General features: G+C 31.4%; 1 protein-coding gene across 2 annotated transcripts in view; it reads left to right on the top strand.

Annotated features, from left to right (window-relative positions):
* The window catches only part of LOC139520262 (protein neuralized-like), a 42,009-nt gene that overhangs the window by 22,912 nt on the left and 3,252 nt on the right, over positions 1-15,845 (top strand). For both annotated transcript variants that reach the window (XM_071312762.1, XM_071312761.1), the window contains exons 3-4: positions 9,377-9,892; positions 13,374-13,493. In XM_071312762.1, coding sequence (XP_071168863.1) covers positions 9,377-9,892; positions 13,374-13,493 — 636 coding nt within the window. The remainder of the gene's footprint in view (positions 1-9,376; positions 9,893-13,373; positions 13,494-15,845) is intronic.

The raw sequence follows: 15,845 nt of genomic DNA, 5'->3' as shown, positions 1-15,845 counted from the left end.
AGTTCAGATATTTTGTGTTGTACTGTAATAGTACAAATGTACATGTTAACTTCCTTTTTTGGTCGGGGATTATTATAGTTTTTAAGGGATTCTTATAAGAATTCAGGGATGTTTTCAAAAAAGAAAAAGAAGAAGGGCTCAGGTATGATTATATTTTACTAATCTCAGGTGAAAGTTTACAAGAAAAAGATTAAAAATCAATTGATCAGATAGTTGAAGGATTCATAAACAAGATTGTGAAATACATTTTAGTTATTACTTTACATAGATATACACAAATTTTTAATATAGGTAGCAAGTACACCTAATTTTGAAGTTACTGCTTTAAATCATTATTACTCAAGATTTTGTGCATGTTAAGAATTTTGGTGCTTATGGAACATAATAGATTTTAGGGTATTTTATGAATATTTAATATTTTATGAATATGAAATAGAAAAGTCAGGTAAACTGTATTGACAATTGTCATTCAAACATGGTAAACTAAATTCCCTGTAAGTTTACTGTAGATAAATGTAGATAATATTAAACATACTTTTAAGGACATTCATAATAATATACATGATGTTAAGTACATTAAATATTACATATCTGATGACCTTAGGAAATAACCGCTTGAAACATATATAAGATTGATACAGAAAGTTAATGATCGTCCAATCCATTAGATTGAAAGAGAATCTCTCAAAAAACAAGTCTTACATCCTTATTTTTTTCTCCAGTAGATTTGTAATACAGGTCTCTAAAGCAATCACATATATATCACAATGCTGGGTCATTTTATATGTCAGATTCTACTATGCATTTGAATGTAACTTTTGAGATATTGTCTACATTTATCTGTCAGATCTAGTAAGAAATTAAGCCCCCCTTATTTATACAGCACCCATGTACCTTTGAAAACTTTTTTCATTACCAGTATTTATCAAAAGTTTAAGAGTTTTATATGTAACAAATAATGCATAATGTTAAATCAAAATAATAAGCTAGGCAAAATTTATGATAAAACATGTTAGAGATAGGTTCATTAGTTTGAATTTTGCACTTGAATGGAGTCCAATGTTAGTAGACTTTCTTTACATCATATATAAGTTTTATTTGAACCACCTGAGCATGCTCAGGTCAAATGCATTGAACATGAAACATGAAGGGTTGAATTAAAGGCAGGTTCAAACGAAAGATTTAAAATTAGTATTTGCTGTTACTCTGCTAAGCGTGCAGGAAAGACAAGTCTGAGCCTTGTGTCAGAATATTGTGTCTGTTAAGCCTAACCGTCAGATTGTTATCTTGTGTGTGCAATATTTGCAATTTGCTTGTCAGTGTATGTAATATTTGCCGTCAGACAGTTTAGCATCAGTACATTTTACCTGACTTCTGCTTATGTCTGACAGATACTAATTATGATTGCAATTGGCTGGGTATGTGGAAAATTGTCCTAGGGGTAAAGAGACTAATAATTAAATGTTCTAACTGCATTAATTACATTTCCACTATCTTTCAAGCTATAAAGCACACATATTATTAGCTCACCTGGCCCGAAGGGCCAAGTGAGCTTTTCTCATCACTTTGCGTCCGGCGTCTGTCGTCGTCCGTCGTCGTCGTCGTCCGTCGTCGTCCTGCGTTAACTTTTACAAAAATCTTCTCCTCTGAAACTACTAGGCCAAATTAAACCAAACTTGGCCACAATCATCATTGGGGTATCTAGTTTAAAAATTGTGTCCGGTGACCCGGTCAACCAACCAAGATGGCCGCCATGGCTAAAAATAGAACATAGGGGTAAAATGCAGTTTTTGGCTTATAACTCAAAAACCAAAGCATTTAGAGCAATTCTGACATGGGGTAAAATTGTTTATCAGGTCAAGATCTATCTGCCCTGAAAATTTCAGATGAATCGAACAACCTGTTGTAGGGTTGCTACCCCTAAATTGGTAATTTTAAGGAAATTTTGCTGTTTTTGGTTATTATCTTGAAAAATATTATAGATAGAGATAAACTGTAAACAGCAATAATGTTCAGCAAAATAAGATTTACAAATAAGTCAACATTACCGAAATGGTCAAATGACCCCTTTAGGAGTTATTGCCCTTTATAGTCAATTTTTAACCATTTTTCGTAAATCTTAGTTATCTTTTACAAAAATCTTCTCCTCTGAAACTACTGCGCCATATTAAACCAAACTTGGCCACAATCATCATTGGGGTATCTAGTTTAAAAATTGTGTCCGTCGACCTGGTCAACCTACCAAGATGGCTGCCATGGCTAAAAATAGAACATGGGATAAAATGCAGTTTTTGGCTTATAACTCAAAAACAAAAGCATTAAGAGCAAAACTGGCATGGGTTAAATTGTTTATCAGGTCAAGATCTATCTGCCCTGAAAATTTCAGACGAATCGATAGTCAATTTTTAACAATTTTCATAAAATTTGTAAATTTTTACTAACACTTTTAACTGAAACTACTGGGACAATCATTATAGATGGGGATATATGTACGCAGCAAGAATGTTCAGTAAAGTTAGATCTACAAACATATCACCATCACCAAAACACAATTTTGTCACGAATCCATCTGTGTCCTTTGTTGAATATTCACATATACAAATGTACCAAGGTGAGCGACACAGGCTCTTTAGAGCCTCTAGTTGGTTATACCCCAGTAATTGAATTATTATTAGAAGCATCATTATTACATGTATCAGAGATAAGCAAAATAATAACATTTCTGTCTGCCTCATGGGGATTTACACATACAGTTTGCATTTGTACCAGATTTCAGCAAATCAGATATACATACATGTATCTAAAGAAAAGCATGTATTAGTAGATAGCTGAAACACATGTTTATGTTGTTCATGTATTTTCTGTTAAAATCAAATGAACCCTGTTGCACTACCTGTTTAGTTCTAATTTATTTCTTAGATCACTGTCTATATAAATGGAAGTTTTTTGTAATTCTAACTTGAACAGAGACAGTCAACACAAGAATCTTAAAGTCCAATATTGGGATTGAAATCTAACATCACGGAAGATAATTGATTAAAACTATTATAATATATACACCCATTTCCATTCTCAATTTTATGTATTTTTAAGACAAAAAGTGAAAAAATAAAAAAAAGACCACTATTTTTCTTTCATTTTGACAAACTTATCTGAAAAATCATGCTGCAGGTCAGTGGGAGTGGGAGAGTCAATCTTTGGAAGTGACTAAATTGTGACTGAGGAGGTACAAATTTACAGACTGCTATCTTATACCATTATCCATATACATGCAATAGTATAGATAATGATATTACAAAACATATATCTAAAAAAAGTATTATTCATTATTTACAATGTATATTAAAATAAATTAAGTTTACAAACATCTAATTTGTGCTTCGAAATATTTTTTTTTCAGTTGAAAATTCAGCTGAGGGGGAGGGGTATGGGGTTTGGACCCCCCTTTATTTCTTGACGATCAATGCATTTGAATGGGGACTTATAGTTAGAACCCCCCTTTATTCTAGGTTGGAAACCCCCTATAAAAAATGGCTGATTCCACCCCTGCCTTTAATGCTATACTTACTGTCATAATATTTGCCGTCAGTAGGAAATATGAGATTAAATTTTTCTTGTTAAAAAAAATAAAGATGGTATACCACCTGAAAATTTTCTGAAAAAAAAAAAATATTATGTAACTCTTTGATTTTAGTTGACTGATATATCAGAATGTTACATACTGTGATAATTTTGAGATTCCTTTTCTCCAACTTAGTTCAAAACATCATTTTAACATACCTAAATTAATTTTTTGGCAGTACTGACTTTTTCCTGCAGTGTTACAAGTATAAATAATAAATACATGTACATAACCTATTGAGTCTGTGGCAGACGATGGTAGACATTTTTTTTATGATGAAGTACTTGAGAGATAAGATGTGTTCCTGTTTATGTTGTAAATATCTTCACCATAATGTTTTCATAATCTGAAGTGGAAGTGAGGCTGCAGATGCTGGATTTCTTGTAAATGTGTAAATAAATCAGGAGAGCATTATAGATAAATATTTTCTTTAGAAAAAGAGTCTTTGAAGAATATGATAACTTTATCAGATAATTTTGACATCAAAGACATATTTTGTCTAGTTTTTTCCCCCAATTTTTTTCATGAATGAGGAATGACAATTTTAATTTCATTTTCTTTTTGTATTTTGTAATCACAGGTTTTATGAAGGACTATCAATTTTGGATTAACATAAGTTCAATAATTCCATCCTTTACCTGTAGGATAGTGGAGACTCAAGTTATTCATATTCCTTGTAATTGATAATAGGGGAAACAGAGTTAATTTTTTATGAGAGTGGAGATTTAAACACATTGGGTTCTTTTTTAAAGCTGACCATAATTGAGCAGTTAATCATCATGATCAGATTGGTTGAATATTTTAGTCAATTATAAAGCAGCTGCATGGCTTAATAATAAAAATATTTCCTGTTTTTTTCTTCCTTTTGTTGTTTGTTTTGTTTTACAATTCATATGCTACTCTTTTTAAATTTTGGTGAGCATGTCCTAGCATAAATTAGCTAAGTTGAGAAGGTAATGGAGTAAACTGTTTTAAATTGGTTAAATTGAGGCAAACTATGTGTCCTTAAAACAAATCAGGGTCAGAAAAATTTAGTCTTGACTTGGATGTACTATTTGCACTAGTTGAAAGGTAGTTAGAGGAAAATATTTTTGTATGCATAAAATGGATGTCCCAAAATTTTAAGAAAGAAGTTTTCTTTTGCTGCATCAATTATTATAGAAGGAATGTATCGGTACCCTCAACAATCTCAGCTATGTTCTGTTACTTATTACATAGATTATTTTATCTGTCTAGTGATTTGATGATTATTTCTTATGTACAAGAACATTTATAAAATTGTTTTGAAAAGAGAAATTATCAAGTTGTTTTGATGTAATGTACTAAGTATATATAATGGTTACACCTAAAAATCTGGGTGAATTTTCATAAAATTTAAATTTAGAATTTTAAATTGAACCATGGTGTTTTTAAGTCATTATCAGAAAAGATATAGTTTCCAGTACAAGTAAATGTAGATTTCTGTTCATTAGGTTCAAGATGCTCTTTGTGGCTTACAAAGCCTCATTGTACCATTTCTTTTTTCATTTGTCACTATTTACATATATTGATATCTGTTTCCTGCCACCCAGCCGACCTTTTTTTTTATATCGCTGACCTGAAAACATTTTATTGCCTTGCAAAATATTTCCAGAAATTGTTTTTTTTGTGTCTTTATTATATTCTGTCAAGAATGCTGATAGATTGACCTCCTCTTTAATTTATCGAAATCTACTCTTTTGCCTTAGCCTACTCAATGATACCATCTTTTTCTTGCATTTGTAAGTCTGGTAGTGTCATTGTAATATGTACTTTTAATAATGGCAAAATAAAATAGTTATCAATGGTCAATTTAAACAGCAACAGTTCCTTTTGCTAGACCACTGTCTTGGTAATATGAATATATTTTTCCCTGAAATCTTTCAGACCAATTAAAAATACAATAATCCTAGCTGTCAAAAAATGATGGCAGGGTTACAGCTTTTCATCTTCCCTTCAAAAATAAGATATAGACAGACAGACTAGATAAAGAGATAATAGTATTGACAAACAGTACATCCTTGTTTTACTGTAACTATACATATACCTGTAGGGTAGACATGTATTATTATTAATAATATAGACATCATGATCGTGAATATTTATAAATACTGTATTTGGGAAAAAAAATCCCCCTGATCATGCGAAACTGACCACAATCATCTGTTATGTACAGTGTAATTTGCATGTGACTATACCTAGCATTCATAATTAAGTAGGTTTCAAAAAGGATAAAAGGGATGTTGAAAGAAATAAGATGCTGAAAATGCACAAACATGAAAAAGCCAGAGCAGTATACTGTGTAGTTCATATTTGTTGCATTCAGGTGCATCTGATGAAATGTTATGCACATGTTCTCCAGAGTGCATTTATAATCTTGTTATTGAAATGGCCTTAAATTGTTTATGAAAATACATGTAATAAAGAAAAAACTGACCAATTTATTTTTTGTGCAGTGAATTGAAAACAAACTAAAATTATTAAAATATTCTTATGTATTTTTGCAGTAAGAGCTTTTATTAAGTTGTAAGTGAAGGACCCCTGTCTGCCAAGCACACATTCAATTGAATTCTATTCTTTAAATTCTTTCAGTTGATTTATGATTTATTGATCAACTTATCTTAAGAAATGACAAGTTTTCATCCAGTAATCAACATTTCTGTTTGATGACATTCTTTCAATAGACATAAATAGAACTTGAAGTATCTCCTCAGAGTGGAGTTAAAGTCCCTAATCAGGTTTAAAACAAAGTTTTGCAATGTTTATTAACAGAAAACTGATTCCAAACTTTTGATGATGTCCCTTCATGGAAAGAGGTAAAGCAAAGTTGAATTAAGACCACTTGATCAAAGGTCAAGGTCATGTAACACACTTAAGTGGAGTTTGATTTTGAGAGTAATTTATTTTTTGAGTCTTGCATTATGATCTTTACCCAAGTGGTCAATCTCATGAGGTTTATACAATAATTATAAATAGGGTATGCAAAACAAGTGATTATGTATGGGGTAACTTGAAAGTTTCTACAGTTCCAATCATCAAATCAAATTGATTTTATTTGTATGAAGTATATGGGCTATTTCAAAAAAAATGATGCCAAAGTGTGACAAACATGGTAAAAAATTAAGTCATTGCTAATCTTTTTTCTATCATTTTTCTTTAATCCAGAGACATTCAAGTTTACAAAACTACCAAGGGTTAATGCAAAATAATAAAAACAAAAATTTTAACAACATTTTACTCATAAGAATTCATCCACTTTTCAAAGGAAACAACAAAATAATAATATCAACTGACAAACATAAATAAGAATATAAATATCAATGTAATTTTTTTGTTTGTTGCAATAAAGGTACTAAATGATTTTCCTGTAATTTTTTTTTACTTATAAACGTTTTTTTTTTTTTTATATGTAAATTTCACCAATTTTTAGTGTATTCTTTAATATCTTATTTCAAAAGTTTTTATATCTCTTTGCAAAAGCTTTAATTTTATATAAAAAGTATAAGGAAGCAAATATATATGATCTAATTACATCCTCTGAAAATTTCACAACAATTGCTTCAGTCAATTCTAAGTTTTCTTCATTTAAAAAATACAAACATGTGTTTTTTATCCTTTTGTTACACTCCTGACATATTTTTTCAGTAACTGTAAGACTGTTTTTTAATGGAATGTTTAGAAAATCAGTAATGATATCTATTTTAAATTTACAATCTCACAAATAAATAAATTTATTAGATATTTGATTACATATTTTTTTAATTTCTGAGCAAAGAGCAAACTTTTAACATGTTTCATGAGAATTACACTTTAATTTTTAAGAATCTTTGGTGAATAGTGTGCAGAAAAATCACTTTTACAAGACCCATCAGCTTTCTCATTACATTGTAAAGATGTTACAATTATTTTAATAAATAATCATGTTGAATTTTGTTATAGATAAGCTACATCAGAAACTTGTCAGGAGTGTAACAAATGTTACACTCCTGACCATAATTTATTGCTACCATATTTTAACCTGAAACTGACCTGAAATCAGGTAGAGTCTTTATATTTCACATATTATTTTAGTGCAAATTAAGAACAGGTTAAAAAATATTATATACTTCTTACATATTTACAAATTTTGCTAATTGTCTATTTAAAAAAAAAAAGGCTTTCCTTTAAACCTTGTTCAGTCTCTTGTTTGATACTATATATATGATATATGCTGTTTTTATGTCAGATAATGTATTATGATAAGTTTGTTCGTACTACCAAAGATGGTAGCAGTATGTGCTCTGTATATCAAAAATTGTCCAAAAATGTACCAAAAAATGTCAGGAGTGTAACGCTTTAAAATGTTTAAGTGTAACATTCATGTTATTTTTTATAGAAACAATGTTGTTATTATTGGTTTTCTTTTCTGGAATTTGAGTGTGAACACCATCTGTTGCATATTTTCAGTAACAAACATGCCATTATTATGGCCTTTATTGCTTGTTTATGCTCAATACTTGTATGTCAGGACTGTAACACATTTAAACAAGCTAGTTCAATTGCAATTTTAGTTCAAAAATTTTAAAAGTAATGATGTAGACTTGTATTCTGTGTTAAGCTGAGGTGTAGTAATGTCATTTTATAATAATTGTCAGCTTGTTTTTCTTCCAATAACTTACCTTTGCTAATAAGATTGAAATAAGGCATTTTTTTGTGTTACACTCCTGACATTGAAGTATTGAGCATACAAAAGCAATGAAGGCCATAATAATGGCATGTTTGTTACTGATAAACTGTAACAGGTAATGTTCACTGAAATTCAAGAAAAAACAACAACTATAACAACATTGTTTCTAAAAAAAATACATCTTAACCCAGTTGTTACACTCCTGACAGACCTGGGTAGTCCTCTTATTGTAACCATAATATTCCAGTAGTAGAACTTCAGGGTCAACTGGATGCACCTGTGCCAAGCTATGATACTAAACAAAAAAAATAAACCGTGCAAGATGTACAGAAACATGTTATTTCACCTACAAAGACATTTTCTGGCAGCATATTGACTTTAACTAACATTTTTTTTTTACACAAACTTATTTGACTTACCTTATGAGGCTCAAAAAAATGTAAATATATGGAAGAAAAGAACAAGAAATCATAGTCAAGATATAATAGTTGGATGAAAGATATTGTTTGGTATTGTATCTGCCCTTATTTATTCTATATCATCAATGAATGCACATGCTTTCTTCTAAATGTCACACTAAAAGCGTTACACTCCTGACATTTTGAGGTACAATTTTGGACAATATTTTTTAAACAGAGCACATACTACTATTATCTTTGGTAGTTAGGACCAACTAATCATAATACATTATCTGACCTAAAAACATTACAGATATAGTATCATACAAGAGACTGACAAAGGTTTAAAGGAAAGGCATCATTTTTTTTGAAATAGCCCATATATGAAAATAAGGAGATATAGTATTATTGCAAATGAGACAATTATCTACCAGAGTTTATGTGAAATGGATATACACTGTACAATCTGCAACAAGGAGAAAAAAATAACACCATATAGTAGGTATTAATTAAGGTAAAAAATGAAAAATGTGAAACAATTTAAAAGCTATGTCTTTTCTAGGTTATATGATGATTATTTCAATATTTTATTTATACAAACAATATGCTACTCTTGCTGTCTGCCTTCTGCCATATATACAAATAATTATGTGCTTGTTCTTTATTTTTCAGAGGCTCCATTACTGAACAACATGTTAAATCGTCCGTCTGTGTCAATGCCTTCTGAAATATCAGCGATCACATCACAGATGACAGCAATGACATCCGAAACACAACCATCAACCACTGTCGTTCAGTCAAACAGTTTGCCTATCAAATACTATACAATGGCTAGATTCTCTTTAATGCAATGGCATAAACTTCAAGGGAAAAACATACAGATTACTGATCCTAGTCGGACAATAGCTAATCGTACACCTGAAGAATTTTGCAATGGATATGTTTTTTCGTCACGACCATTAAAATGTGGTGAAAAAGTAGTGTTGCAAGTACTAGGAATAGATCGATCGTATGTTGGTGGACTAGCCGTGGGTTTTACTACGTGTTCACCTGATTCTGTGTCACAATCAGAACTTCCTGATGATGCTGATTTATTATTAGATAGAATGGAATATTGGGTTGTAAATAAAGACGTATATCGGTCACCAGAAATAGGAGACGAGTTGTGTTTTCATTTAACTAATGATGGTTAGTATTATTCTATTCAAAATGAAATACCAAAATACCAAACTTCAAGAAAAATTCAAAACGGAAAGTCCCTAAACAAATAGAAAAATCAAAAGCTCAAACACATCATACAAATGGATAACAAGAAACAACCGAGTTCCAACCTATCAACAACAAAATACTGGCCTAATGATTAACTGACTCATGGAGTCATGGTTGGCTCAAGAAAAAAACAATATACAATTATGGCCCGTTGAAAAGGTGAATATCCAAAATTGTCAACACGAGAAGGTTATTTCATTGAGGGCGCAGACCGAAGTGAAATAACTTTTAAGGGTTGACAATTTTGGATATTCATCGAATCTAAGGGGCCACAATTGTTTTATTATACCCAACTAACAGTGGAAGGGCATTTCGAACACTTACTTGTCTATATTTTTAACAAAACACACAGACTAACGTTCGAAAATGCATTTGTCTTTGAATTTCTCGAATTTACAACAAAAGTATAATCTTTTTGTAAAATATTGATGGCCATGAAAATGACCGTTTATAAGAGATATCATCGGCTGCTGGCACACTCAGCTCTTGTCTCTCGCTTCCAGTGTAAAGTGAACGCTGCCATTTTGTTTATTTACGTCTGTGTAATCATTTTCAAGGGAGGTAACTCAAGTATAAATCAACACACTCAAAAGGTTATTCACCAGTGAATAATAGGGTTATTCACAGCTGGTGTAAATTTTTAGGTTTATTCGTCCTTCCTTGCAATTGAATGAAAATTAACTGAAGTATTCCATGTCACGTGATAAAGTTTCACCCAAAAGAATTGTTTGAAATATATGTAAGGTATGATAATATCAATTTGTTCATTAGTATAGATTGATTATACAGAATTCATTATTTGATAACTGAATTATTGATGTAAAAGGGAAATTTGTCATCAATACAAACAAAGGAAAGAATACATAGAGCCATGGTTGGTGTTAAATATCTTCCAGGCTACACCCATGTTTGTGTTACATATTTTATGAAGGGATGATATTGATTTCATAGACAACTGTTTGAAAATGATAAGCACAATTACACAAATGTTCATTCACTGTCTCCTTTAACTTGTTTAATAGGGTTTCAATAAACAGTTGAAGTCAATGTTGAAGGCTGTGTATAGTTTACTTTTATACATTGTGACTTGAATGGAGAGTTATCTCATTGGCACTCATACCACATCTTCTTATTTATATAGGGTTAGGTGGAGTAATCATCCTTACTTCCCATTAATCTTTTGTTTGTTTATTTATTTCGTGTCCTTTAACATGTTTCCAGTCCAGAACTTTCAAAAGCCTTGAAGGATTTTGATGTTACTTTGTAATATTGTTGTCCACTGCTAGCCATGAATTTCATAAATTGGATTATTTTTCTCAAAAGTCAAGGTTACAAACTTAATTCAACCAGGATGTGTATGATTGGAATGTCTGTCTGTAAGTTCAAGATGACAGACATCTCAAAACTAAAAAAAATTAAATGCCTTAAACATGTTAAAGGATATTATTTCTTGCTAGTCACCAGCCAAATTCTTGCAAGTATGGTTGTTAACGAGGTCATAGTAAATATTCATATACTTAGATGAATACCAGGACTTTGGATATCTATGTATTAACTTATTAACTTTAATGGCAGTATATATGTACCTCTAGTTAATGTTGTACAATCTACATGCATATATTAGCCATCTATATATTGTTGTAGTTAGGGACATTGGAAAATGTACTTTTATGTTTGCACTCCGTCTGTGTCTGTCTGTCTGTCTGTCTGTCTGCCAGTGCGGCAAATCAGTTTTCTGATTTTCTGCAGAGTTATATTCTTTGGACTTTGAAAATTCACTCAAATAATATTTTACACCATGACAAGTTATAAATCAAGTTAGCATTTTGTTCCAGGACAATGAATTCTTAACCTGTAGGGGACTACTAATTGCTATGCAATACTCTCAGAATGCTTGTTGGTTTTAAGTTCCATTATCAAGATTTTAGTTTTTGTCTTTATACATGACATACCTGACACATATATGAAAATAACACTTGTTGACAGAAGGTTAAAATAAAGAGGAATATTTATATGCTCAGGAGACCAGCTCACAATACATTAAATACACACATTCAACATCATATTACTTAAAACATAGGGTTCATTGTCATTTAAGATTGAATCACTTCTAGGGGTTCTAGTCCCGCACATACATCTGTCACTGTACATTGTAAAAATAAGAAGATGTGGTATGATTGCAAAATTCAAATGACAAAAATAAAAGTAATCATAGGTCAATATACAGCTGTCACGTACTCGGTGTAGTGACTTCTGGGTATCGTACCAGAGTTTACCCCTGGATATTGGAAGATGCACCGTTTCTTAGCTTTCTATCTTTAAACTTGTATTTTGGCCTCTATCACACACTTACAATGTGTGGGACGTGTTGCTGTCTTTGAACAGACCTTGTGTTAAGCAACAACCAGTGCTAACCTGTGCACTATTCCAAACCTTGCTAATGTCTACCTATGTGCTACTATCCTGTGCACCGCTATCCTGTGCACTATCTGGCTTATTCAGCCTGTGCACTGCCTAACCAGTGCACGTATTTCCGCACAGTCGCCTATGCACCTATTACCCGGTGCGTGAATACAACTTTAATACTCCTGCAACCTTATTCAGGTACGCAGATAGATTCTTATTCAGATTCTATTAATTCTTTTATAAAGTGTAAATAATTACCTTTTCCCTTCTTTAAGGCGTCTGGATTATCCATCAAGCGACCCTTGTTCTGACAGCACATCAGCTTATATACTAAGGTTTTGGACCATACCATTTAATTTGGACGATACCATATGTCTTATTCATATGAATGTTTATAATTACCTAACCCTTAATGCTAAAACGTTTGAATGACGGCCCTTATGTTTACGACTACCGATCGGAATATTTCCGGGTATGCTAACCACGACCGGTCCGTTACTGATTCTAAATATTATAAATATCCATAGCAATGTAAACAAAACAAAACCGAAAGTAGACAACTGTTCAACTTTCAAACATAACGAGTTTGTATAACAATGTTTCAGCTTGATAAAAGAAATAAGATGAACCCTAGTAAAATAAAACAGGTGATCCATGTTCATCACACAGCCTTTAACAATGAAACAAACTATGTTTCCATTGTTACTTAATAGTACATGTATACAGATACAAGGTAGTGAAAGACTAAAATCATTCCTTTCTATGCAGTAACCCATCTTATTTGGTGTTATTCTAATGTGTTGTGAGTCTTTAGCTCTATTTGCAACCATATTGGCACCCTGTTTAATTGTATATATATAAAATGACTCAAAAAAATAACTATTAAGAATATACAATAGCAGTGCAGGTGATTTGCAAGAAAATTTGTGTGCAGCTATTTCTGTCATGAAAATATTTATGGTTGTAATTTTTATTCATTTTGATTTGTTTTCAGGAGAAGTTCGATATTCCAGAAACAACAGTAAAGTAGCCACTTTAATGCATGTAGATAGAACATTACCATTGTGGATATTTTTTGACATATATGGAAACATACAAAAAATGAGATGTTTAGGTAAGTTTATATGGTGAATATTGGAGTAATGTTTATCAACCATTGTGTCAACTACATAATTCTCAAAATACATATCGTCGCTGGGCTTCTAAAATGTCGTATATGACTTTTTTGGCTAAAAATACTTTTTGACACCAATGGTCTGGGCGGGAGGAAATCTTTGGTATTACAAAATAATATACAGTAAGACAATCAAAATGTGGGAAATAAGACATTTATATTACAAAATTGCCAATGTCAGTTGTTTGTAAAGTTTGCTTCCAAAATGTTGTATGAAAACTTGAGAATCGTTGTGTATGGCTTTGGGAAAAAAATAATTGTACATTTCTTTATTTCTGTGAAAATAATTTAAGTTCTTGGATAATCCAGAAATGTCAACGTTTTTATTTCACTGCTATTTACAAAAATGTTTAAGTTCACATACGACATTTGGAAGCATGCATTTTGCCAAAATTTTCAAAGCCTGTTTGTGAGAAAAAAAATTCTTGAAAAATTTGTAATATACAACATTTTAGAAGCCCAGCGACGATATGTTATTTTAACCCGAATAATTCAGTCATTATTATATATTTTCCAAATCTATGATTACTTCAATAACACCTGAATGCATTTATAGGCAATGAAAAGTCTTCAATCAAATCATTCAGAATTAGCTCAGAATTTTCTTATCTCAATTAAAATTGAGATGATTGCTGATTGGTCACCTCTTCCACAGGGCACCAAATGCAATTGCAATATAGGACTCTTGGGGAATTTTTATCGTGTTTGGAATTCAGGTCCTCACATGTAGAAGAGATCTATTAGGGGAAGGACTGAATTATTCAGGTTAATGTTGTTTTTAATAAAAAAAAAAAACAGGTAGCTATTTTAAGGAACAAAATAATATTTTTTGGATAGGAAGATGTGGTATGAATGCAAATGAGACAACTGAGACAACTCTCTATCCAAGTCACTATTTGTGAAAAGTAAACCATTATAGATCAAAGCACAGCGTTCCACACAGAGCCGTGGTTTACAACGAAAATAACAAGCTGTAAAGGGATCAAAAACTGACTATTTTAAAACCTTTCAAACAGGAAAACCAACAGTCTAATGATTAAATCTATATGAAAAACAAGAAACACTTATGAACCACATCAACAACCAACAAAAAATGAACAACAGTTTCATGTATTTACTATATTTATTGCTAAGGCCACACCAATTTAATTTCTTGTTCTACGGATTTTTGGACTCCAAAATTTGGGGCGAGCGAGCGATTTGAAAATTTTAATAAAAAAATATTTAATTTGCAAATTTTTGAGGCGAAGCTTGAAAAGTAAAGGCGAGCGATTATAATTTTTTTTTGTAAACATAAAATAATAGGTTTTGACAATACTAAAACTTGATTTATCACTTGTACTTTGACATTTCTTTAATTTCTGAAGTATTTTTTCCCTGTTCACCAAGAAATAATTAAATCTGGTCTATGTATGTGTGACTGACAATGAGACAATTTTCCATCTAAGTCATAATCAGTTTGGAGGCAACCCCTTAATGTTATAAATATCCCTTTTACATGTTTTATGAGGGATCAATATAAGTTATAATGTATTTGTTTGTACAAAGGGGCTCATATTTTCTCATAGAACTATATATCTATCTGGTATTAAATGGTCAAAACATGTCCAAGAATTTAGTAATATTCCTGGACTTTAACCATGTTATCACATTTACTTTAACAGTTTAATATTATTCAAAATAAGTGGACCCCTCTTTTAGAAAAATTTGTTTAAAATATGATGTAACTCTCCTCTTTTTGAGTACAAAATTCTAAGTGTTCAAAGGTTTTGTATAGAAGAACTATACAAATCCTTGGTATTTCTATTTTCTTTTCTACATCAGTAAAATGACCCATTGTCTGAGGGAGGGTTGTTCTCAACCTGATAATAACAAACACAGGTCAAAGTACGGCCTTTTACACAGGGCTTTGATACAGACCAAACAGCAAGCTATAAAGGACCCCAAAATTATTAGCGTACACAATCCAACAGGAAAACCAACGATTTAATTTAAATATCCAAACGGGAAAATACCAATGAACAACATCAACAAACGATAACTGCTGAACGACATGCTCCTGAATCAATCAGGACAGGTGCATAAACATGCAGCGGCTATGGATAGTTTTGTTTCGCCAGCATACAATATAATTGCAGTTGAAGGCAAATCCTTCAGAAGTTCTTTGTACTTTATTCTAACAACGAACATTTTTTAATAGGGAATATAAGTAAGGGGGAAAGAAACCAATTTTTTGTTCTTCACGGAAATACCCGCTGTTATAACTTTTTATCGGAGCACTCCAGGTTCCTT

Source organism: Mytilus edulis, chromosome 4 (genome assembly GCF_963676685.1).
Source record: "Mytilus edulis chromosome 4, xbMytEdul2.2, whole genome shotgun sequence".
NCBI lineage: Eukaryota > Metazoa > Mollusca > Bivalvia > Mytilida > Mytilidae > Mytilus > Mytilus edulis.
The sequence above is the reverse complement of the archived record's forward strand: the minus strand, read 5'-3'. Positions and strand labels throughout refer to the sequence as shown.